The sequence below is a fragment of the Neopsephotus bourkii genome, unplaced genomic scaffold (genome assembly GCF_033783945.1).
Source record: "Neopsephotus bourkii isolate Nb327-2 ecotype Australia unplaced genomic scaffold, CSIRO-AGI_Nbou_v1 NB_860, whole genome shotgun sequence".
Lineage (NCBI taxonomy): Eukaryota > Metazoa > Chordata > Aves > Psittaciformes > Psittacidae > Neopsephotus > Neopsephotus bourkii.
The window spans coordinates 2,688,504-2,711,668 of record NW_026901356.1 but is presented as its reverse complement, the minus strand read 5'-3'; the positions used below and the strand labels follow the sequence as shown (position 1 = coordinate 2,711,668).

The 23,165-nt window shown below is 42.0% G+C and overlaps 4 protein-coding genes and 2 long non-coding RNA genes across 14 annotated transcripts in view; 4 read left to right on the top strand and 2 right to left on the bottom strand.

Annotated features, from left to right (window-relative positions):
- The window catches only part of QSER1 (glutamine and serine rich 1), a 38,636-nt gene extending 37,385 nt beyond the window's left edge, over nucleotides 1-1,251 (bottom strand). For both annotated transcript variants that reach the window (XM_061356593.1, XM_061356594.1), the window contains exon 1: nucleotides 1,125-1,251. In XM_061356593.1, the coding sequence (XP_061212577.1) occupies nucleotides 1,125-1,240 (116 nt within the window). In that variant the 5' untranslated portion in view covers nucleotides 1,241-1,251. The remainder of the gene's footprint in view (nucleotides 1-1,124) is intronic.
- Nucleotides 723-1,157, top strand: LOC133213978 (actin nucleation-promoting factor WAS-like). Its single transcript, XM_061356596.1, has one exon. The coding sequence runs from the start codon at nucleotides 819-821 to the stop codon at nucleotides 1,155-1,157; it is 339 nt and encodes a 112-aa protein (XP_061212580.1). The 5' UTR covers nucleotides 723-818.
- Nucleotides 1,252-2,454: 1,203 nt separating the features above from the next.
- Nucleotides 2,455-12,114, top strand: LOC133213994 (uncharacterized). Of its 2 annotated transcripts, XR_009725950.1 has the most exons (4): nucleotides 2,455-2,600; nucleotides 2,740-2,864; nucleotides 7,452-7,569; nucleotides 11,172-12,114. It is a non-coding gene; the product is annotated as an uncharacterized LOC133213994 (long non-coding RNA). The 2 variants fall into 2 exon arrangements; XR_009725949.1 differs by having other exon boundaries at nucleotides 2,460-2,864.
- A 328-nt stretch (nucleotides 12,115-12,442) lies between these two features.
- Nucleotides 12,443-18,995, bottom strand: PRRG4 (proline rich and Gla domain 4). Its single transcript, XM_061356641.1, has 5 exons — nucleotides 18,880-18,995; nucleotides 15,745-15,908; nucleotides 14,475-14,523; nucleotides 13,630-13,765; nucleotides 12,443-12,901 (listed from the first exon to the last, which is right to left on the bottom strand). Exons 1-5 carry the CDS (start codon nucleotides 18,983-18,985, stop codon nucleotides 12,670-12,672), a joined length of 687 nt encoding a protein of 228 aa, XP_061212625.1. The 5' UTR covers nucleotides 18,986-18,995; the 3' UTR covers nucleotides 12,443-12,669.
- LOC133213995 (uncharacterized) lies at nucleotides 13,762-16,748 on the top strand. Its single transcript, XR_009725951.1, has 2 exons — nucleotides 13,762-13,953; nucleotides 16,603-16,748. It is a non-coding gene; the product is annotated as an uncharacterized LOC133213995 (long non-coding RNA).
- A 1,677-nt stretch (nucleotides 18,996-20,672) lies between the features above and the next one.
- Nucleotides 20,673-23,165, top strand: part of CCDC73 (coiled-coil domain containing 73) — a 74,562-nt gene continuing 72,069 nt past the window's right edge. For all 7 annotated transcript variants that reach the window (XM_061356610.1, XM_061356608.1, XM_061356607.1 and 4 more), the window contains exon 1: nucleotides 20,673-22,009. In XM_061356610.1, the coding sequence (XP_061212594.1) occupies nucleotides 21,983-22,009 (27 nt within the window). In that variant the 5' untranslated portion in view covers nucleotides 20,673-21,982. The remainder of the gene's footprint in view (nucleotides 22,010-23,165) is intronic.

The following is a 23,165-nucleotide window of genomic DNA, read 5'->3' as shown; positions in this document are numbered from 1 at the left end:
AGTTTCAAACACAAATTGGGGGGGCTGGGGGGGAAACAGTCCCATGGCCTGCATCATGAAGAGGTCAGACTAAAATAATTGCAACAGTCCTTCTGACTTGATAATCTATTAACCTTACCAGTCAAATCAGAGAACACGCCTGACCACTTTCAAGACCAAATGCAAAGCTAGGTAGACCAACAGGTACACCTATTTTGACTGTATATTTTTAGCCTGACACTCTTTTTACCTTTAAAAGTCGTCTAGAACTGCAGCTGTATCAAACTAAAGACATAAAAGACAAGCGGTAACAGAAACCTCACCACCTAGAAAACACTCATTTTAGTTGGCAGAGTTATACAACCAAAAAGCAACCCGAAGCCAATGAGCTAGCTTGTAATTTTTCCGCACTTCCCGGAACTTTACAGAACTGTCGGTGGGACCAAATAGCTCCAGACAAGTTTTAGCTGAAAGGAGGCTCTGCACGCCCGAGAGCAGCGCTTTAGACGAAAGAGATTAACCAGCCCTCTCTCGTCGAAAAAAAAAACCCAAACAAGGGGGAAATAAAGGGCGACGGGGGGATGCTGGCACGGAGGTGGCTGCCGTCTGCGGGCGCGGGATGAGGCGGCCCGGTGCCCGCATTGTTCCTGCGGGCAGCGCCGGTGCCCGCGGCCCCGCACACGGGGAGCGCTCCTCCCGCCGCCGCGGAGCCCCGCTTTCCTCCCGGAGCCGGGCAAGGACCCGTGAACTCTTGAACCCGCTCCGCAACACAACGCGAGCCTCCGGGGCGGAGAACGAGGACGCGCCTCGCGCGGGGAGAGCGCCCGCCCGCCCCGACGATGAGGGCCGCCGGGGAGCCCGGGCCTGCCACCTCCCCTCTGCTCCCCGCCCGCCCGCGGCTCGGCGGCCGTGCCCCCAGACGCGGAAGCCCGGCAGGACGCGGCTCGCCCGCTGCCCCCGCCCCGCCCGGCCTCACCAGCAGCGCAGTGCCTCTGGGCCCCGGCCGCCCGCCACCCTGCCTTTCCCGGAGGGGCCCCTCGCCCGCCTCACCCCCTTCACGGGGCGCTCTCTCAGCCGCCCCCCGGTCAGGCCCCAGCCCGGACCCTGGCCTTTCCTGCCGCAGCCCCCCGGAGAACCCTCCTCACCTGGGCTTGAGGCTGCCGGCGCCCCGCTCGTAGGCCCAGGAGGCGGCGGGCTGCGCGCCGGCCGGGGCCAAGGGGTCGGTGAAGCTGGGGGTCGTCGGGTAGTTCCTGTCCATCATCGGGCAGGGCGCGGTGCTAGGGCGACAGGGGCTCCGCTCGGGTACTGCGCGCAGGGAGGCGGCGGCGGGCACCGAGCGGGGCGGGTGGGAGCTGGCCCCCCCTGCCTCATGCGGGGCGGGCAGCGCCGCGGCCCCCCTCCCCGGCGCGGGCCAGGCCGCCGTGCCCCGGGCCCCCTTGCCCTGCCTCTGCTTCCCTCCCGCTCAGCGGCGGGCGGCGGCGGCGGGCGGGCAGCTGAGGGGAGCGGCGGGCGGTGGCGGGGGCTGTGCGGCGGCCAGGCGGAGACCCATGTCGGGCTGCTCTTTCCCAGGATGCACCTCCCCCGCCAGCCCTCACTGGGGCTCACGGGCTCCGGCTCCGTGGCCTGGGGAGCAGGGAGGCCGCAGCGAAGGGAGCCGCCACTGGAGTCGCCACCAGCAGCGCCGGCGGAGGGCAAGTAGGTCTGTGACTTGAGAACGGGCCGCCGCGGCCCGACGGGGAAGCGCGGCTGCAGGAGGGGAGCGTGGCGGGGGGCGGTAGCCGCCACCGGGGCGGGGTGGGGGGGGGCTGAAGGCGGGGACGGCCGGGCCGGGCGGTGAGGCGGGGGGAAGGTCGGTTTCTCGGCGGGGCCGCGTCAAGTGAAGCGCTGGCGCTTTGTTGGAGGAGCCGGGGCGGGGCCATCTTGTTCCCGCTGAGGGGAAGCGGCGTCAGCGGCGGGCAGCGCCGCGGCCTCCGGGGCGGCTGCCGCCGACAAGATGGAGGCGCACAGCCCGCCCTGCCCCGGCTCCCACCCCGAGGCGGCGGGTTACCTCACGGCGGGGGAGCGCTTTGTAAAGCAATTTGTAGGGCGGCTCTCCCGCCCTGCCCTGCCCCGCCAAGGGGGGAGGTGTCCGGGCGGGCGCCTCCCCCCTCCGCGGGGCGCGCCGACCCGACCCGCCGCCTCCCTCACGGGAAAATCCAACTGGCGGGGGGGTGCAAGGTAGAAACCCGAGGGGGGGTCGCCGGAGCGGGAATTCAGAGGTGTTGGGGGTCATCGAGAGAAGCTGCTGGCCGTGTTTTTCACTCAGGGCTGCTAAGAGCCTTGGCTTTGTCACTTCAGGCTCCTGTGTGCAGGTGCTCAGCGGTTTAGGTTGGTCATTGCTTTGAGGATGTTTTATAGAGGTTAAATAATATAAAACCACAGCCCTTTAACAATCTTTTTCCTTTCTGAACTCTAAAAGCCTGAAATACATATGTATATGAGTTTTCCAAAACACTCGGGCATTCCCATTAATAACTCAGTGCAGGTCTGCAGCCTGGATAGGCTTTAAAGTCAACCAGAAGGAAGAACAGACAGAATGTTTTAAGTATTTAGAGCAGTCTAAGACACCTGGTGCACAGCCAGTATGTTTCTGTATCTTTGTCTGTGTGTTTGTTAAAGAGAAATGGGTACCAGCTGTGCAGAACAGGGTAGGAGCAAAGGAGACATCTGTGTTGGACAGGGAGATGGTGAATGAACTGTGGTGTTTTGCTTTCCCCACAGGCTGAAGGTGAAAAGGCAGAGGTGAGCAGGAGGAATGTGCCTCTAAGGTAAAGATGAGTATGCACTAGAAAAGAGGCGACTGTACCTGAAGGCAGTGCTCAGAACAGGAAGGTGTATGCTAATGTGTAAGTCTTTTGAAGGTTCAGTTTGTAGTACTCGGGGCAATATCCAACCACAGAGTAAAATGAATTTTCATTTCACTACACATTAAATGAAATGGTGAAGTGCAGAGTTTAGAAACTTGGCTACAGCCAAACAGATCATATGTTAAAAATAAATCTCAACATTTGAATTAAAAAGTGATCAGTATTAAATGAGAAAGCAGGAAGGTAAGAGACTTCAGGAGGAAAAGCTGAGGTTCTGCTTTTCTCATGCCTAGTTTCAAGAAGCTGCAAAGTCAGCTATAGGAAGAAATGCAGCTGTAGATCAGGAGGGAAAGGTAAGCATGAAAGTTACCAGCGCTGAAGAGACTGAGCGAAGTCAGCCAGAGGACGGGAGGAATTGAGGAGGGAAAAGCAGCAGTGTACCAGACCCAGAAACCAGCAGTGAGTTTCCTTGTGTTTGCGTAAATTAGCACCTGTATTGCTTGAAGCTGGAGGAGAGTATATGGGGGATGGGAGACCGTCTTTCCCTGGGAAACACAAGGGTTACTGTTTTACAGATGAACGAGGCTTGATGACAGAAAATGGCTCCAGTTTTATGCTAACGACAAAGCACTTACTATTGAAAGTAGCATTTCCAGTGGGGAAGGACCTATAGTTTTCGATTTCTCTGCAGGATCTCTGCTAATCTGCATTATAATATTACACTTAGGGTGCTTTGTCTCTGAAGAGGGCCTGAGGGAAGGGTGATACATGGACCTGAGGGATACAAAGTGCCTTTTTCACCTAGCTGTAGTGTTTGGTTATCTAGAGTAACTGTGTTAGTGTGGAGCCACCTTAAAAGTGTCTTGCTGGAAGTTTGCAGTGACATACTAAGAAATTGTAAAACTGTTGTTTTGTTTGATTTTTTTTTTCAAGTAATGGCAACATGAACTTTAAAGAGTAGCATCATGTTGTGTGTTTTCATTACAGGGTATTTCTCTAAAGAGAAGAGTACTCTCAGATACATGTGTCGTGGTTTAACCCCAGCCAGATGCTGTAGAAACAAGCAGCGCCAGTCCAGATTTACAGGCAGGTAGACAGTTAGTTTAGACCACTAAATGAACTAATTGTCAGCATACCACAGACACAGTGTTTTCCTGAACATTGTTGGAGAAGATCCTCATTCTTGTAATCAGATAGAAAAGTTAACAGCTGTCATAATTTCTATTTGTGTTAAGTTTGATTTCTTTTACATGGCTTTAATAGATTTGGAGTAGACTGAAAAATTAATCACAAATGTCTATAAACACCAGATAAGTCCGTTTATCCAGTGGTTTGCTTTTCCTGTGTATGAGATAAATCTACTTGTCGTGGTAAGTAGTTGCTGAGACTTACACAGTGTTCTCATTACAGTGATCCATGCTGCTTGTTTCCGTCCTACGTTTAGGAAAGTTAGCTCGAAGTTTGTGCATTTTACCTGTTGGTAACCAAAAGATATTTTGTAACTGTTCTCTAAGACAGCAAAGGAAGCTGTTTAGAGTAAGTGCTTTTTACAGTTTTCTGATATCCATGATATTTATAAACAGCTTTTCTGAAAGATCTGACAGAAAAAAATTCTTTTGATAGGTCCTGTTAATCACGTTATTTTAATGTGTAGATTAAAGTACATATTAAGATGTGTATTTAGAAGTCATTTTAGACATATTCATGATTCTGAATACTGAAAATACTTTGGTTCTTACATTAGCAATAAATGCTTTTGTTTCAAATCCAGCTGTTATTTCCTGTTTAGGAACTGAGTTTTGTTGGATTTTAACACCTTTCAAACTGTAGTTCATAACTGAGTGCTTATATCCAGTAAAGCTTATCTCTCAAGTGAGGAATTTAATATAATAAATACATTCTGCTGAAACATAAGGTAATGCAATTTTTCACTCTATTTAAGAGCAAAATCTCAAATTACAGCACTGTAATACAATCTGTGCTGCATACCGGCCTGGGGCAGTACTGAATTTTTGTTACTCATTTCTTCCCCTAAATGAGCAGTCTTCACTTGGAAAAATAACATAGCAAATCCTTTACAGAGTCAAAAATGTTACGTGTTGATTAGGAGATGGATTTAAGCAGTTAAGATAACACTTTAGTGGGAATCTGCCTGAGGTTCAAGGAGTGATCTTGAAACTGCAGCATGGGCTGCTGCCTACAGGTGTGGCGTGCAACAGGGCTGTGTTGCACTGCTCAGCTGCTTGCTGACAGCCAAAGGAGGAGGCCTTACTCTCCCTTCCTTCCTGCTCCACTCCACCTCCTAGCAATGCACTGTAGCTACAAGGTGAGCCGTAAATTCACTGGCAAAAGAACACTTACTTTTTTGCCAGAGGTTATTTTTCTGTAATTTCACTAAGCTGATTCAGCTTGCTTTGCATCAAATGAGTGCTGGCTCAGGGCAAACAGTGGCAGTGTGCAGGTAGAAGCAGCTGGAAAGGGAAGGAGATGACAGGAAAGAGCAGGGAACTTTTATTTTTGATGGTGAAATATTTACTTGGCTTGTGGTATATTCAATATAGAAAGCTCTTGAATCTAAGAGTGCCTGAGGATTTATCTCTGTGGGCAGTAATGGGCTTCTCTGCCCATATGCCACTTCAGCCAGAATCAAGCCAGCTCTGATGCAGAACTGTCTTTAGCTAATATATGCTGCCCCTTAAGGAAACTCTCCTATTTTCCTCTTTCTGTTTAAATAATCTAATATTGCTCAATGCTGAATGGCAGCATTACTTGATGAGGTCTAGTTCTGTGTTTAAATTGACCATATGCCAAATGAAATGCAGAATCAAGCTAATGGGTAGTTGGCAGTTTTCTGCGATTTCATCATAATTAAAACCAAGTTACCAATCACAAATCCAGGGCCAGACTACTGGTCAAATTCACTCCTAGTGTTGACTTATTTTTTTGTAATTTATTTATTTATTAACTTCTTTGTTGCTTAGTTTGCAACCTTATTACTGATACTAACAGAAAAACATCAGCCACTAAGTGTGATTGAGTATTTTGTGTGTTGTGTATTCATAAGACTGGCCAAGCAGAAAGCTACATGGTATGTTACAGCTCCAACAGTACTACAGATGTTAAAATACCAGGATAGCATCACTAAGGGTCCTTGTGCATGCAGCTGCAGGTGTTACTGGTGGGCTCATTCTTCATAGGGCCAGCATTTGCTGCCTGTGCTTTTGGTGCTCTTTTTATTGGAGGTACAACAAACCTGTCTACAGGGATTTGCCAATGTCTCTCTATCTGCGTATACTCTCTTCTTCCACATAGGGCATTGCTCCTGTCCTTAACAGGTGATGCCTAGTTTTGGTCTTGTCCTGGCTCTTCCCTCATACTGAAGTGCCAAAATACCTTTTTTTTTCTTGCATTAAGAGGCTTTCAGCTAAATCTATAAACTTGATTTTGCAGCAAAATTCTTGGCGTGCTTCAGGGCACAAGAGAATCCTGCAAGAATAGTCAGATGCGCATGCAGGATCAGCAGCTTGAGCTGTTGATTGAAGAAAGTAAAAGCACAGCATGCAGTTAACATTGCAAGAGTTAACAAGAGATTACAGCTGGGCTGTTGGAAGTGTACAAAAAGGATTTTATTTCAGTTCATAATAGTACTTTATTTTGGAACTCTAATGGTATCATAAATAGTTTGATAACATACACAAAGTTTTAGTGGTTAGCTTTCAGTGGCTAACCATTTTGTCAACAAAAGCTCTAGAAGTGCTTAACGGTTAGCTTTTGTGCTGAATTTATCTTCACAGTTGTTTGAAAACAGTGTTTCAGAGACTTGAGGACATAATTCTTTTTCTTTTTTGAAAACTAACGTTTCAAAGGTAAAACATTCAAGTAACTTGAACTTGTTTGATCAGACGAAGTTTGGAGAAGTTCAGGCCAAAGCTGAGCTGGGTCTGATATACTAACAAATTCTTAAGAGGAGCACAGAATTACAAGTCTGCAGGATCTTTCTCTGTTGAACACTGATAAACAGTAAACATCCGCTTACAGATGGTGGATGCAGCACTTCTGGGCAGGTTCTGTATGTGTGCTATTAGGCTGTGGCATCTTCTGTGAGCAGCAGTGGGTAAGTAGATCAGATATTATGCAGTAATGAGTTTTGGTTAGGCTGATTACAAATCACTGGCTGTGTTTTTTATTGTTGTTGTTGTATTTGTGATTCTGGCCAAAGCATAAAGCTGCAGTTGTTTGACCAATTAGATTTTACATTTAATTTGGCACATGGCCTCTTCAAACATCAAGCTAGACATTGAGAAATGTGTAAGTAGGGAAAAAAGTGCTGCCTTTCAAAGAACACAGTTAATCTTGGAGGCTCATAGCAAATAGTCTCTTTATTTGCATTTCTTTATATATGCTATTCTGTGCATTTATTTGATGAAAAGCTGGAGTGTATGTACAAACAAATGAAGCAAAATCTTCATAATTTATTCTGTTGAGCTAAAGGTGATCTATGAAACCATAGCACTTCTCCTGAGGTGGTAAGACATGACTGAGCTGGTAGAAAGCTTATTGCAGCAATGAGATGGAAGTCCGTGTTTCCTTCACTTTCCTAATCCTCCCTTTTGTGTGGTTCCACAGCTTCCAAGGTGCCACCACGTGCTTGTGTTGATTCAGCTCACCCACTCAGGATGAAATGGTCTGTGTTTCTGCTTAATGTTTTACAAAGGGATCCAGTAATGACCAGAACTGGTATAAGGTATGTAGGAGAAATGTGCAATGACATGTTGGAAAAAGAAAACTTTGCTTTTGAACAAACTCAGTTGTAATGGAAAGTATTTTATTTTACCTTTTATTAGATATTCTCCTTTGTATCATATCCATGCTGGGTATTTAACATTAAATACTGGATGTATTCAGTACTTGGTAGTTGCTGGTCTTTAGAGAAATTAAACTGAAGCTGCTGAACAACTTGGAACCATTGCAGGTGTTTTTATTTCCTAAACAAAGTAGGCATTGCATCAGAAATTTAAAACCTGTTATAAGGTTTTGTTTTGCGTAGGGGCTGTGCAAAAAAAAGCAGAGGGAAAAGATAAACTAAAGGCTTTGCTGTCTGTGAAGAGACAAAGCAAGCTGTCAAGAAAAGGGGTTTTCAGAGAGAGGGAGGGGACCAGGTTTTTGGGAACCATGTCCAGGGGGGAGAGAAAGGAAAACAAACAAACTCACCAAACAGCAAATAGGCAAGTGTGCAATAACAGATTATGAATAGACACAGAAGAAGGTATCGGAGAAGGGAAAAAAATCAATAACAAATTATAGGTAGAACAATGAGAAAAGGAGGGGAAAAAAACCCCACCCACAAACCACCCCCCTAAACCAGAAGAAAATGAAAAGCTATATGTAAAGCAAAAGTAGTTAATGTAGTTAACTTATTTTTAGCACAGACAAAATTTACTGCATCAAAAATAGCCAAAATACATTTGATACCTCCTATTCCGTTATTTTCCATGTATGCAATTAGTGTAGTTGCCATTGTAAAGTTACATGAAAGAATGTGTTTTATGGTAAAATAGAGGAATGGTGTCAACCTGGGGAAAATCTGGGGAAGTTGCTCCCACAAAAGTGAACAGCAAACTGAACTGTAGTTTAAACACTAATGGAACTACTATTTCTTTCCTTGTTGGTACATCATAGGACCTGGAGTTCCCAGCTGGAGCTTGTCTTTTGCTGACATATCAGTATTTTGCTAAGTTAGGGCAGTTTTGCAGTAATTATTTTTGACATTTCAAAGATAGGGGGCTGGCTGTTTATTCAGTGGACACAGAGATTAAAAATTAAACGGGAAATTTTATTAATTTGAGCTGTGGTTACTTTTTTGTTCTATTTTTTTAAAAAAAGTAAGTAGTATCATAATGGTGTAGATTTACTCAACATTCACCTAATTTTCAGAATTATTGAAATCCAGTTAATACAAACTTTTTTTTTTTTTTTTGTATCTGGGAAATGTATAGCTAAAGTCATAAGATTATAAACAGATGACATTTTACAGAGAACTGGGATTCTATTTTCCCCAAGACTTATAATGAGAATGAAGTATCTATACCTCACGAGCTGTATTCCAAGTCTTAGTTCAGTTGACTGACTGAAAAGCTTCACTTGATGTTCAAATACAGGAGGGGGTTCTGGTATTCTTTGAGGAGTTTTAACCAGCTGGCTCAGCTCATCTCATGTACTTGGGAGAAAAAGCACAAATCTGACTGTTGTCTCCCAGTGGGCAAAGCAAGAGTGGCTTAATTTAGTATAAAGTCACTGTACTGCAGCATTTGTTCTACCAGCTGCCCTCATGTATCCCTTCTGCCTCTCTGCAGAAGTTGGCTTGTCTTCCTTATATCTAGTCTGAATTTCTCCTCTTTCAGTTCAAGACCAATACCCCTTGTCCTGTTGTGACAGGCCCTGTTAAGAAGTCTGTCCCCGCCTTTCTTATAATCCTCCTTTAAGAAGAGGGCATGCTGTTACCAACTTCGTTTAAAAAAATAATAATAAAAGTGTTGTCAGCCTTTGTTATCACAAGCTAAATAGGCATCTTCTCTTTTGCTGTGATTAACCTGTGTAAATGTTTATTTGGAAATTGTTTTACAAAATAACAGAGACTAATATTGCTACCCCTCACCCAACAAAATGACAGCAGTTAATGTCAAAGTTACAATTAAAATGTGACCAGTGACCAGTGTATTCAAAAGGCTCTGTCAGATTAGTAGAAGGAAATATGTGTATAAGATGAAGTAACAAGAACTGTTCAAACTGCTCACACAGGTCATAAATGACTGGAAAGTCTGAAGTTACCATCTGAATAGAATGGGGTATTTGGAAAGATGTACTTAAGATTTCTGAGAGGAAAATACATCCCAGTTCTTGACTGTGAAAATGACAAATGATAAATTTGTATGTGATAGGAATTAATTGAAAGATATTTACAGTATACTGAGGTGTTTGAAAGATGTTTTTTAAACCTAGGGTTTCCTTTCTATTCTCTACCCCACATGGAACAAGTGGGGATAGCAGCAGTAACGATTTTGTTTGGCAGATGAGACTGTGGATAGAAGTCTGGGTTTCTTTGTGGGTTTTGTTGTTTTGGGGTTTTTTTTAAGCTTTAAATGAACCTGTACAGTTGTTGACCTAATTAATCAAACAGTGTTGCTAATAACCTACAGGTAATTAACGCTACTTACAGCTGGTAATGTGAAGGAAAGACAAGGAATTTTCCTGTGCTTTCCAAACTTCAAATATAATTCTTGGGGGCAGATCAGACTCAAAACATTCTAGTTAGTATCAGTAGGCATCACTAAAACAATAGAATACTTCAAATCAGATTTGGCAACAGCTCTGTAGTAAATAATTTGGCAAAGCATTACACTTTTTTTATTACTCAAAGTGATCAGTTACTTTGGTTTTGGTTCCAATCTCAGTTCAGCTGAAGCCAATAAAGACCTTGCCATAGACTTTGATAGGACCAGAATCAAACACATGTTCATGAACTGTAGTGAGGAGTGCACTTCCATTTGGTACTTCAGGTTTGCTGTTGTAACAAATTCAAAAAAATCCCAATGAAAATCCCCACAAAATACGAGAAATACATAATGGCTATAATACTGTTCGTTGGAGGATTTGATAAATAGTAAGCTTTCTTATTTCACTGAATTAAAAACAGGTTAACTGATTCCTTTTTTCAGGTGACAGAGCCAGAGACCACTTTTCTGCCCTTCAGTTATTTGCTGTAACTAATAACGTGTCCTAAGTTATGAAAAGCTGCATAATGTTGGATTAAACATTATTTTTAATAATGTTATTTGATGTAACTAATAACATCCTAAGTTATGAAAAGCTGCATGCTATAATCTTATGATGCTGAAAAGGCTAAGTTTTGGGAAATTATTCAAGGCATTGGCTAACAGCTTTAAGTGTGACATGTTTAAACCTGTTCCAAGAGAAATGGAGTTTTAAGTACGATGTAATTTTTCCCAGTGTTTTATTTAGACACTTCTGTTTTCAGCTGTCATAGTATATCTCTGTTAATTTCCTTAAGATCCACTGCCTTTCCTACTGGCCCTTGAAAGAAGGCCCAGAAGTCAAAATACTGATGATTTACACCTGTACACAAATTAGATTAAAATTCCTGCTGCTTTGCTCCTCAAAATCTATCTCCTCCTCCTCCCACATAAGGACACTTCTATTTGCTGTTTTTTGTATTCTCATAGCAACTGCGTTTTCAAAGGAAACTGCATGTAAAATTTGGAAAAGTGGCAACAATTCTGAATTCACACATCACCACAGTCTTCCTATTGTTGATTTTTCCTATGCCAGCCCTGATGTATCAGAAGTTCTGAAAAGAGACAAGACACAAGGCAAAAGTGTCCTGGGTCAGGAATCAATGTATGAAAGAAGAAAAACTCAACCCAAACAGCTGCCACTCAATCCCTTTACAAGGAGAGGTAAGTTTATGATATGGTCAGCTAAATTTTAAACTTTGCTTCTCATTTGTAATAAGCAGAATGTGTCCTGTTTTTTCATGTTATGTGCAATGAGTATTTAAATGTCAGTCATTGCATATTTTAGGTGATTCTTTGAATAAATTTGAAGTGTTACACCCTACAGAAGATGCAGTCTACTGCCCAAAGCACTACAGCATCCATGTTCAACTCTTAAACCATATTAAGGTTTTCTGTTATGAAGGGCATTGCACAGAGTCATTTGCAAATTATTTGTAGACACAGACCAAATATCAAGTGATTAAATATGTCTCTGTGCAATTTCTGTAGTTCATTTAAAACATGACTTTACCAGATCTACTTACTAGGACTGTATCGCTAGTAACATTAAGGAATCTCTGAACTTTTACAAGCCCTATGAAATCTTTTTCCTTGAAAGTGCTCCTGTCAGTCCCAGGAAAAATCTATAGGAAAGCATGCTCTATAGCTCAAGATGCACATTAACAAATTTGAAATTGTTAGGTAAATTTTTGCAAGCTTTTAATTCCATAGCTTTATTGTAACTCTATTTTGGTTATTAACAGTGATCTCTCAAAACTCACTTATTTTGGTCTTACAGACCTCCAAGAACTTCAGAATGTTTTTTACAACTAGGGCAAAAGTGAATTGAAGCTATCCCAACAAGGGATTCCCCAGTCTCTCAACAAGACAGAAGCTGCAAAGAGGTTTGTAACTTCTTGAAGCCTAGTCTGATTCTGAAGCTTTGGGAATAAGAACAAGTCCAATGTCCACAGGTATCAGCTGGGTTGTATGTATTTTTCAAACAAACCAATGTAATCCAGAAGCAGTAATATATATATGAAAAATCAACTAATGAAATAATTTTCATATTCAAATCTATTACTAGAACAAATAGAAATTTCATACAGCAATTAAGTGAACATATCAAAGTAGACTTCCTAGGGCAGTTTAAAGTATTAGTAGTCACAAAAAATGATGTCAATAAAACGAATTAAAATACTGTTCCTTCCAAATAAAAAAAAAAAAGAAAAAGATGAAACTGTTAATGAAACATCAATAGTGTGATGGGATGGTTCAAAGTGCGTATTTAAGAGGGTGGCAGTGCAAGACCTCCTCTTTATGCATTCCCTCCTCTTTATGCATTCCCTCCTCTTGGCACAATAACCTTGTGCAAAGCATAGTCCCGCAGCCTTTGCAACAGATCACCTCTCTTCCCAACTGGGACCTTCATGTGCTCCTAGTTGTGCTAAAGATTTCTGTAAACTGTCTTGCAATATGCAAGGTAGTGCACACTTTCTAGAAAAGTATGTTATGTGCCAGTAATGCCCTCTCACCCCAAAGGAGGCTGGTGACTAAGGACCAGGAAGTGACATAGACTTCTTAAACACCCGTGCCCAGTTTGGGGGCCCTGGATAAGGGGGTGGTGGCATGTTGTGGTGTTGTCCATCTGAAGTAACTGCTTGCTCATAAGTTGGTAGTGATGAATCATCCATTCCAAGAGGAAGTGGATTTAAAGAAAATTCTTCATGCCTTCTGAAGATGCTAGATGAATTCCGTCTTCTACTTCTTATGTAATCCAAGTACCTAAGCAAAATTAAACAGCAGTATAAGTGGCAGCTTCTCTTTTAGAGGGAAGAGAGAACGTACAGTCATAGTTGTAATAAAAAAACCCCAAACCAACAAAACAACCCCAAACAACAAAAAGCCACCCCAGAAAAACTTCACCATACAACAAAAACCATTTGCCTTCAATGATCACAAAGACTCTCTCCAAACCACACAATAAGAATAGCTCAATAATGTGAAATTTATAGGGAAGAGGAAGCACAGAATCCTTTTCTATTCCTTTCAAGTTTAGGATAAAGGAAAAAGCAGGGCTGGAGAACTAGTGAAGCAGCACTTCAACGTACTTCATCTCACACCTGAGGCAGACCACATGCCATAAAGACCACACAACCTCCTTTAAAAAGCAAACAGAACACATTAAACTTTCCACTGCAGGCCCCAGCCTATGAAAATGATTCCACCTTTTTAGCACGAATAGTTTGGAACCAAGAACACACACTAAAAAGAAAAATCCCCAAAGGTACATCAGCTAGGCAAGTGTTGGTTTATGGTTTTGTGCTATTAACTTCAGCATAACTACTGCTAGTGCTCACCTAACTTTGCTGCCAGGAAAGCAAGAACTACAACTCTCACTGGATTCTCTGAGAACACACTCTGACCAACCCACAATGAGTTTTAAATTCCACTCTTACACAAGAGTTTGGTTTGGTGTTTTGTTTTGTTTTTTAATCAGCAGAATTTCTTACCCTGGTGGTTGCCTTGATTTGCATCTACTTTTGCAGCAGTAGAAGGTAAGCAGTACAGTTATAACTAACAGTACTCCAGCAGCAACAAGACTGATGAGAAGTCCTGTAACATTTATCTTTTGTAGTGTCTCATCACCTAAAGATAAAACATTGGTTATTTTCATTATGTGCTCTTTCTCTAGTATACAGTGTAAAATACTAATTTTGCTGTGCTATAGGACACTTGCTGTGTTCCTTTCCACAAATGCGTAGCTTGTTGTGGGAAGCCACTGTATCTGTGCAATACCACCCAGGAGTATCATTCACATGCAGCTTAAAGCAAAAGTTAGTAGATACTTCCTTTTCTGCACATAGCATTGTTGAGAGCTGTCTTCTAATGTCTTCTATATATTATTTCATGTACCTGTGACCTTGATCAGGCTACAGCTCTCTCCTCAAGTCATATTGACCTTTTTTTTATAAAACATCTGGCATAAGACTACTCTGAACCTAAATCACTCTTGGATTACTGTTACAGAAATGGGGAGGAAAGGGGAAGAAACAAACAAAAACCACAGAAAGCAGACACAGAATTACCGCAGACTTTACCAATTGTGTAATAAAACAAATGGACAAGAAAATTATACTACTTTTACCTACAGACTAACACTGGATCCCACTGTAAGACACTTTAATGAGTTTTACTATATCAGATAATGCAATAAACTTGTACAGCTCACAGTGAATTTCAGTAAAAAGATCAATTCTGATATTGGTAACTGAATGCATGGTGTATTTTTAAAAATGTACTATTACAACAAACACAAAATACTGCAATATAAGCAAAGAATAAAAAGATTATTTACCTAGTTTTATTTTAGGGCCTTTAGTTGAATAGTCTTTCCAAAAATCCATCTATAAAACCAAAATGACGAGATTTATGGATACATAATCGGCAGGCTTATTGACAATGTCATTTAATATGGTACTGTGGGCGAAATTTAACAGTGTCATAAACAGAAGCGACTCCTGCTGAAGAATTCAGACTTGCTTTTCCCACCATATTTTTCACATACATTCAAGTCTGTATATAAAATACAGTTTCACAAAGCAGAAAATACCAGCTGGTGAAAGAGAAAAGTGCATTTAGCTGTCCAGTGTTACCTCTTATTTCTGCCTGATTGCAGTAGAGGTCAGCATATATTCTGACACTATAAAAATGCTGAGAATTCATCTTTTTAAATCCCTACAGAAGAGTATTAGTGAGGCAAAGTCAAGTTTTTAAGAATCAGACATTTGCATGAAAAGTATCTGAATTCATACCATCTAAGAAAAATAATGGAATTTATTTAAGAGAAGAATCTTTATGTTGCATGACTGTGTTTAGCTGTAACCTCCACTTCTGCTACCCAGCAGAAGACTCCATCAAGATCCTGAGTTAATGCTTCCACATTTTTCTTAAGAAAACACTAAAAATAGTAATGGAATGTTTCCACCTTCAGGGAGGAGTGTATTTCTCTTTCTGCAGGTTAGTGCAGAGCACACCCAGAATCACAAAGATTCTTGCTGCCTGCAGCAAGAACAGTTTTCAGACAGTCATCACATTCCACTATTGGGCTGAAAGGTTTCTTTTGAATATTTTTTTTTTTTTTATTTTATTATCAGTTTTCTCCCAAGCTGTATATAGGTAGTGATTTGGAAGATAATGCTTTAGGAGTACTCTGCAATAGCTAAACTGCAGATTTGCTCCATACTCGTCTCTTCTAAAACACTTCTTTGGCATGACACAGTTAGCCAATTAATACCTAGAGCATAGTGAACACATTCAAATTGGATGCTGAGCAGTTACTAAAAAGATTAATGAGCCTCTAAAAACACATACAGGTATACCCACAAGGGCTACTTCTGAAGTTTCATGTATATTTGTTTTGCAGAATTGAAGCCCTTACCTAAAGTCTTTTAAGACAATAGTACATAATGAAGTGTATTCACTGTGTATCTAGAGCAATAACCCCATTTACAGTAAAATAAGCAATCATTTCCAGTGCTATTTTCAGGAGGGGTACAGTATTTAGATACAGTAATTATTTAGTTGGTAACCTCCTTCAGTATATTAAATTCAGTATGAACAGCTACCGTTTTATCAGGGTCTTCAAAAATTTCTCTGGCTTCTTCATAATTGCACAGCTCTTCAAGGCATTCTCTTTCCAGGTTATCTGGGGTGAATGCCTCAAAATCAAATCTGTTATACAGAAGACGGCGTCCAATGAACAAATTTGCCTCCTTTTCTGATGTGAACACTAATAAGAAGAAAATAAATTGATTTAGAAGAAGTTAAGACAGCCAAATTTGTTGGGTTAAAGGAATGGCTAATATCCTAAAGGAACACATTAACACATCTTCCCGTGACATCTTTCAACTACATACAGGGAAAATAAACATCAAGGTCTCTCTCCTTCTTTGCTGCTAACTTTTCTAACTAGGCAATATAAAATAAACGTATTTTCCTTTCCCATAAAACATTTTGGTTATTCCGTATACTGACCAAGAAAACTCAATTCTCAGGCCAGCTGCTGTTCAAGTTTTAGTGTTACTTCTTCAGGAATGTGGGCATCAGTTTTTTACTGGCTCTCTTAAGAACAAATAGTCACATGAAGCAGAAATTCAGTCAGATCCAAACCCAGCAAGATACTGACCTACTGGAGGAAGGAGGCAAGAGGGCAGAAAAAGAATTAAAAAATATGTTCCTTCTAAAGAATCCTCAGTATACGTTTTATCAATATTCTGGTGTCTGTGAGTTCCAAATTTTATTTACAGAATTTGGATTTTAAGTCATAGCAGCAGAGTTCTATTCTACCTTTGTTCTCTTTTCACAATTGAGGCAGCAAGTTTAGGTAAAGGTTGCCATATTGCCAAGTTTAAATTAGTCCATGATAGAAATTTTCCGACAACAGGCACTTCTGAAGAGATTTAATTCTTCTATGCATTTTACAGGTTCCATGAGGCCTCATGGAGTAAGCTGTGAGGTGAGATTCCAGGAGAGTTAGTGAAATTATAGAAGGCTTTGGAATACAGGAATGCATCTTCTCACCAGGCATCTTTCACAGTCAAGTTTTAGCCTGCTCTTGCTACAGATTCTTTATATATATGTATGTATGTATATGTATGACAGAACTAGTTTTCTGGCTTGGCTTTCAGTGAAAGCCTAATCTGTATTCCAACAAATTCAGTATATTTGGTTAAGCAAAATAAGTAGAGGATTATTGTTGCAAATGTAAAGTAGAAACAACACTGTTACATATCAAGCCAGACAGCTAAAAAAAGAAGATGAGATTCAGTATGAAGTTATTCAGCTACAAATTAGCTCTGTGTTCTTGTCAGCTTGTTTGGCTAGATTGTTACATCATTAGGAATTTTTAACCTAATAGTTACTGTTAGATCTTGCAGCAGTATCTCAAAATGGTTTGCTCTCTGAAGAAAAATGCAGTGTAATGTGCATATTCACTGCTTATGTCCTGAATACCATAGTATATTGAAGGAATATTACAATATATATTTATATCCTTTACATACTACTACAGTATTTATTGAAGGAGCCACACATGTGCACATGCTGTTGTGTAAAAAGGGAAAACTTATTCCAAGGAAAATCCAAGCTTCAAATATTTATGCTAGATCTAAGAGTAACCAGAGAGAAGGACCTAATTAAAAAACAAAACTAAACCCACCAAACAAACCCACAGGTGGAAATAGGAAAGAATTACAGGGGAAAAACATTACCAGTATTTTTAGCTCACTGCAATCACAAGAACTACTTCAGCCTTCTGGAACAGAGATCTTCAGTTTTGCTCAGTTGCATTTAATTCCTTCCCATGCAAGCATTACTAGCTAAGTTAATTAGCTAATTAACTTACATAATCAATGCATTTTAATTACTGGGTAATGCATAAGCAAGCCACCTGGAGCCTAAGACCCCTAATCCCCAGTGGTACGTGCTCCTTTTTTCTTTCAAAGAGTCTTTATCCATTTATCTGCACTTCTTGCACCTTGTAGGCCACAGTCAAAATACACCTATCTCCATCTCCAAATTGCCTGCAATTAAGATAGTAATTAAGAATTACCTCTGATTAAGAAAGTATTTGGAGAATGAAAGATGGGCCTGAATTCTTTCCTACACGAGGGTGTTGAATGCAGTTCTGCAGTCCTTGGTTCAACAAAACAGGAAATGCAGTTTTAGGATGCCTACCTTTTAATCAGAAATGCACCCAATGTGCTAAATAAAGCAGCTCTGCTTGTAAAAGACATTCAGGAAATGCTTCAGGGGTAACCTGTCGATGCAGGTACCCCATGCTCTGGGTAACTGTTCTGCTTGCTAAATTACTGGGTGAAGAGTTGGGACATTCTCTTTCCAGCTCTGTTCTTGAGAAAGGAGTGGTCTGGGCCTGTTGTCAGGGGCAGGCCCTCTGCCATCAGCTCACAGGCATGATGCTCTACGCCCAAAGAGAAATACGGATTTTCATGAATAACCTGCCTTGAGCATTTTTGTGCTAGCCATGTTTTCTGCTCAACATGCTGCCCTGAAGGGGCCTCCAGCTCAATGAGATGCTTTATTAAAGCCTGTCTTAAGGTTTCAGCACTCTGTCCACTTATGGGACTGGGCAGCGAAGTTACAAATCTCTTTTTGAAGCCCTAATGCTTAAACGTTAAGTTTCACATAGCATAGCACCATTGTGCTTGAGTCCTGGGGAATTTGTTTTTACCTCAGTTCCTCTCCACTTCCTCCAAAGTAAAGAGCTTCAATAGCAGCACAATATTTCTCTTTCAATGTGTTTAAGGGGATCTGGTATTGATAAAGAAGTACCAATCTCTAAAAACAAGTAAATAAACCCTTTCAAATATGTTTCAACCTTTTGGAATTGTCATGTTACTTAGAGTATTCTGGTTTTATCAATTATAATAACCCTACAGACCTAGAGAAAGTATAGTTGTCCCAGTTGGTGCTTACTGCTGGGTCTGATTAATACTTAATATTGACACCCAGGTCAATTATCAATCATTTCAGCAAAAGATATTCAAATATTCTAAAATAAAGCATAAAAGAGTTTTGTTTTTTTTTTTAATCAAGTTTAAAAGAAAAATAAAAATCAGACCCACAAATAAAACCCAAACCAACAAAACCAAAACTATTTACACACATTAAAAGATTTCTCAGCAGAAACAAAAATAGATGCAGTTTTGCTTTGGAAAACAATCACATTAAAAGTAAGTTACCGTCTTTATGCTCAGGTTGCTTCAAGCTATTTAACGTCCCTGTGCAGTAAGGAAACGCAAACATCATCCCGTGTAGTTGACACAGCAGAACCAAAGACACAAGCATGGTGTGGTATCTGTCAGACAGGAACGAACTTGAGTTAAAGCGACGACGCCATATTCCGAAGTGTGCGATGAACCATGAATGAATCCTATACATGAAGTCATCTAACACAAGCACCTACATGCAGCTGAGGCTCTTGGCTTCCTAATGGAAGAACAAGGATCCAAACTGGTCCAGCACGTCTGGGTTCAACAAAGTTCTGGTTGTGTAACACCCGCAGGTGTAAGCGGGGCCTCTCACCCAGAGCAGCGAGTCGGTCCCTCCCGCTCCCTATGGAGAGCAGAGCAGCAGCCCGGGGGTGGCAATTCTACAGGGAACGATCACACTGCGTGCTGTAGGTAGACTCTGAACTTGGGATCGCGGCAGTCCTGCCGCCAGAGCACCACAGCAGCTTACAAAAGCTACCTGGCGTCAACGGCCGCACAGAAACCACTTCGGCAGGAAAAAGCCGCGACCAACCTCCTCACGCCGAGCACTCCCCAGACTAAATGGCTACAGAAAATGAGAGTGAAACAAGGCCGCAATTCTTCCGTTCGCCCGACACCGGTGAAAAGCGCAGACATGCAGCCAGCCGAGGGCAGCTACGGCTGCCCCAGCGCCCCCGGGACCGCTGCCGCGGTCGGCTCCTACCATCGGACCCGACCCGACCCGACTCGACTCAACTCGAGCTGGGCAGACTCCAGGAGAGCGGAAGGTTTCGACCCAGAAGAGCCTTACCTTCCCGTCCTGCTAGGCGCTGAGCTGCGTCCCTTGGCGCAGCGGGGAGAAGGGCTCCTACCCCCCTACCTGTCACGGTGAGGCTCCAGCGGCGGCCTGAGGGGAGCGACGGACAGAGACCACCTTCCAGGATAGCCGCTGCTGCTCTAGCGGCAACCGCACTTCCCGGACGGGACGGGACAAGGCGCGGCGTAGTCACTCAGGTCCACATGGGCCGGCCCCGCCCCGGCGGGGGGGGGGGGGGACACGGCACACCCCTCGCTCCTGAAGGGAAAGGGGTCGCTCAGGAGCGACAGGGGGAGTTGGGGTGGTGCTGCGGCTGTCCGTGAGATGCAAGCCTGGCTGTCGCCTCAGCTCACGGCCGGGATCCCCTGGAGAACAAAGTATCAGACCTTTCGTCTTTGAACGTCTTTTACTGTTAAAACTGACTCCCTACCTCCGGGTTGATTATGATGCTGAAGATGTGATTTGCCTGTTTGCTTCCTAAAACTGAAGCCCTTGGTCTAATGTCAGGGTGTCTGCCGAGTAGAAGCTATGGGGAGGGTGTGCCTCCCAGCAGCGGTGAGGTACCTTTGAGCTACCTGCTGAACCGCGGTTAATTACTTATCTGACAGTGGTTTACAGTGTTTTTCTCCACCAACGTTTTCTAGCCAGGGAGCTAACCATGAGGAAAAGGACCAGCATGAGACTTGCATATATGGAAGCAACTTTGATGAGTTTGTTGGTTGGGTGTTTATAAGTGAACACAGACCTTATCCATGTGTGGTGTTAGTGAAGCCATGAAGTGGTACTTGAAAAGCCTTCTAAAAGGTAAGACTAAGAATAGGTTTAACACAGTGTGCTGGTAACAAATATGTGAGGAGTTTGGGTATGGGTTTTTATAAACTGCAAAGAGTTTTGGTAAACTGCACACCAAAAATAAAAAGTAAAAAAAAAATCAAGCGACGTGAGTGGAATGGTTTTACTACCATGGACTGAGTGGTTTGTGTCTGCGCTAGGAGGTTTCCTGTCCTGACTTAGGATTGTATTCTCCTTTTAAGTGCTGGAGTGACTTCCATATACAGAAGCAGGAAAGGGTACAATGAGGGTATCGGGTAATGGTGGTGAAAGTGATCAGATACTCCTTGGAGGAAAATTAGGAAATTCTAATATGTAAGATAAGGAGAACTGTTTGGAGGCACAACAGTTGTAGTTAAATATTTACTTTAGAGCACCAATGTATTGCAGTTGAGAGGAGTTTGATGAATGGGTAACTTACCAGCTGGGATGGTGCTAATGCTTTTTAGCTGGTAGAGATCTCAACAGAAGATTGTAATGTGATTGTAGTATGTGCTTATGGCAGAGTGGGGGACTAAGATAACAATATTGTATAAGAAAAGAGCAGTATAGATTGTTTATTGCCTAGATAACATTAAGGAGACAAGAATCCTAGTTGCTACATGTTGGAAAAAGAAGAAACTGCCATTACTTTGTAAAGGACTTTACAACTTCTTCTGTGCACCTCTACTCGGCCCTCATCCTGAGTTCCTACCTGACTGTCTCTATGAGGGTGGTGCTAACCACAGAAACAGCTACAGTGCCAGCACACAAATGCTCAAGAACTCTGTGGTGCATTTAAGTGCAAGTAAAACACCTGCATACATATATGGAAACTTTTTATGTGTCATAACAATTTTATATGAGGATCCTCTACTGTATAAGCAACAGGTGAATTTCCATTGTGTTATACCCCCATTGCATATCATTTTTTGAGAAAAGATAAAGCATTTTAGAGTTGCCTATGTATGCCACTTGGGAAGTGGGTGTGGATCCCACTATGCTCAGGTCACAGCTCTGCCTGCACTGGAGGAGAAGGCTCCTAGTGTGTGGACTGTGGGACAGATGAATCCCATCTGAATTCTCTGCTGACCCCCCCCTCCCCTGCTCTGAAGGTGGAGGAGCAACACAGTAGAGCTGCAGTGGGAAAGGCCCGCAGATTTTTAACTTTCTCCTATGCGCCTCTCTGGGCTCAGCTTGTGATCTTGAGGGTTCACAGTGAAATCCTTACTGAGGGTTACTATACTGGCACACAGATGCGTGTGAAAACTAGTGTGTGTTTGTGTGTTAGCCTCAACAGAAAAATGAGTGAGAAGCTGGTAATGGCAAATGTAACAAGCCTGTGTGAGTCCTGGTTCCCTCTTGTATTAATGAGCTGAACTTTTGTTGTGTTATGCCATCACTATATGCCCTTATTAAGACAGAATAACAAAGGAAGACTCAGCAAGGTTTATTCCCCCTCTGCAGATGTGGATTGACTCCATTATTCCCAGGGTAGGGCCCCCCCCTGTTTCTGAACTATACCTAAATTTTTGCCATCCCAACACTCAAGTTTCCTGTTTAAGGCAGTATTACAACAGCAGGTGTGAAGAACAGTGTATGCAGCTTAAGCTAATCATGATATAATGAAATACTGCTATTTTAGGGTTATGTTATAGATAAGACTTCAAGTGTGCTTAAACTCTGGTTTGTTATACAGATCACAGAAAGGAATATATAAGGAAAAAGATGTAGCAAGTGCCCAGGATAAATAGAGTATCTCCTGTGTAGGTGCAGTTTTTAGCATGGCAGAATGCTGAGCAGCTTTTTGCATGTTACTTTCCTACTTGTAAATTAGTTTTTATGGCAGAAGAACCTTATTGTTAAATTATCAAGCTATGTGGTGAATAAGCTCAGGAAGATGAAACCATAAGCAAAGATGTTTTCCTCAACTTTTCAGGTAAATACCTGTAAACAGTATAGCAGATAATGTAATTAGAGATATTCTGAGAGATTAAAAATCTCTAGCTGTTAACACTGGGTGAATATAAATTCACATTTCTAAATAAATGTCTATTGGCTATGCTAGCTAGTATGCTTATTTACATGAATTTTAAAATTTTACTCGTAATGGTGATGTTTGGTAAAAATATTGCAGGAGACATTAAATATGATGCTGTTGAACAGAACCAGAACTATGTATCTCCTCACAAGAGCAGGGTGATACCAATGTAAGATGTCTATACACTAATTATTTGTTTCTGCATATATTGATTACTTTGCTGTAAATTAACAGTGATGTATTCATTTTAGTATGGTAAAGGATAATGTGCTTTACTGATTTCTGATTAGGAGGACTTTGGGTCAGGAGTGCATTTAATTCCTGGTTAGCAGTGTCCTGTTCAGATTGTGATATTGAGGATTTTCTTTTGATTGTTTAATACAGAACTGTGAAAAGTAAAGCCCTGTATCTCACCCCAATATGCAAATATATCCTACCATGATTTGAGTATTAAATTCCGTGTAGCTATTGTTCAGTTTCCCATGTAGTATTTATCAATTAATATGATAAACTGTGGAGAGAGCTTTTAAGTATTTGAATAATGGAAGTGACATAAAGATCTAATTAAGAATGACCCTCCTCATCACAGACTTTGAAACCTTGTTCATC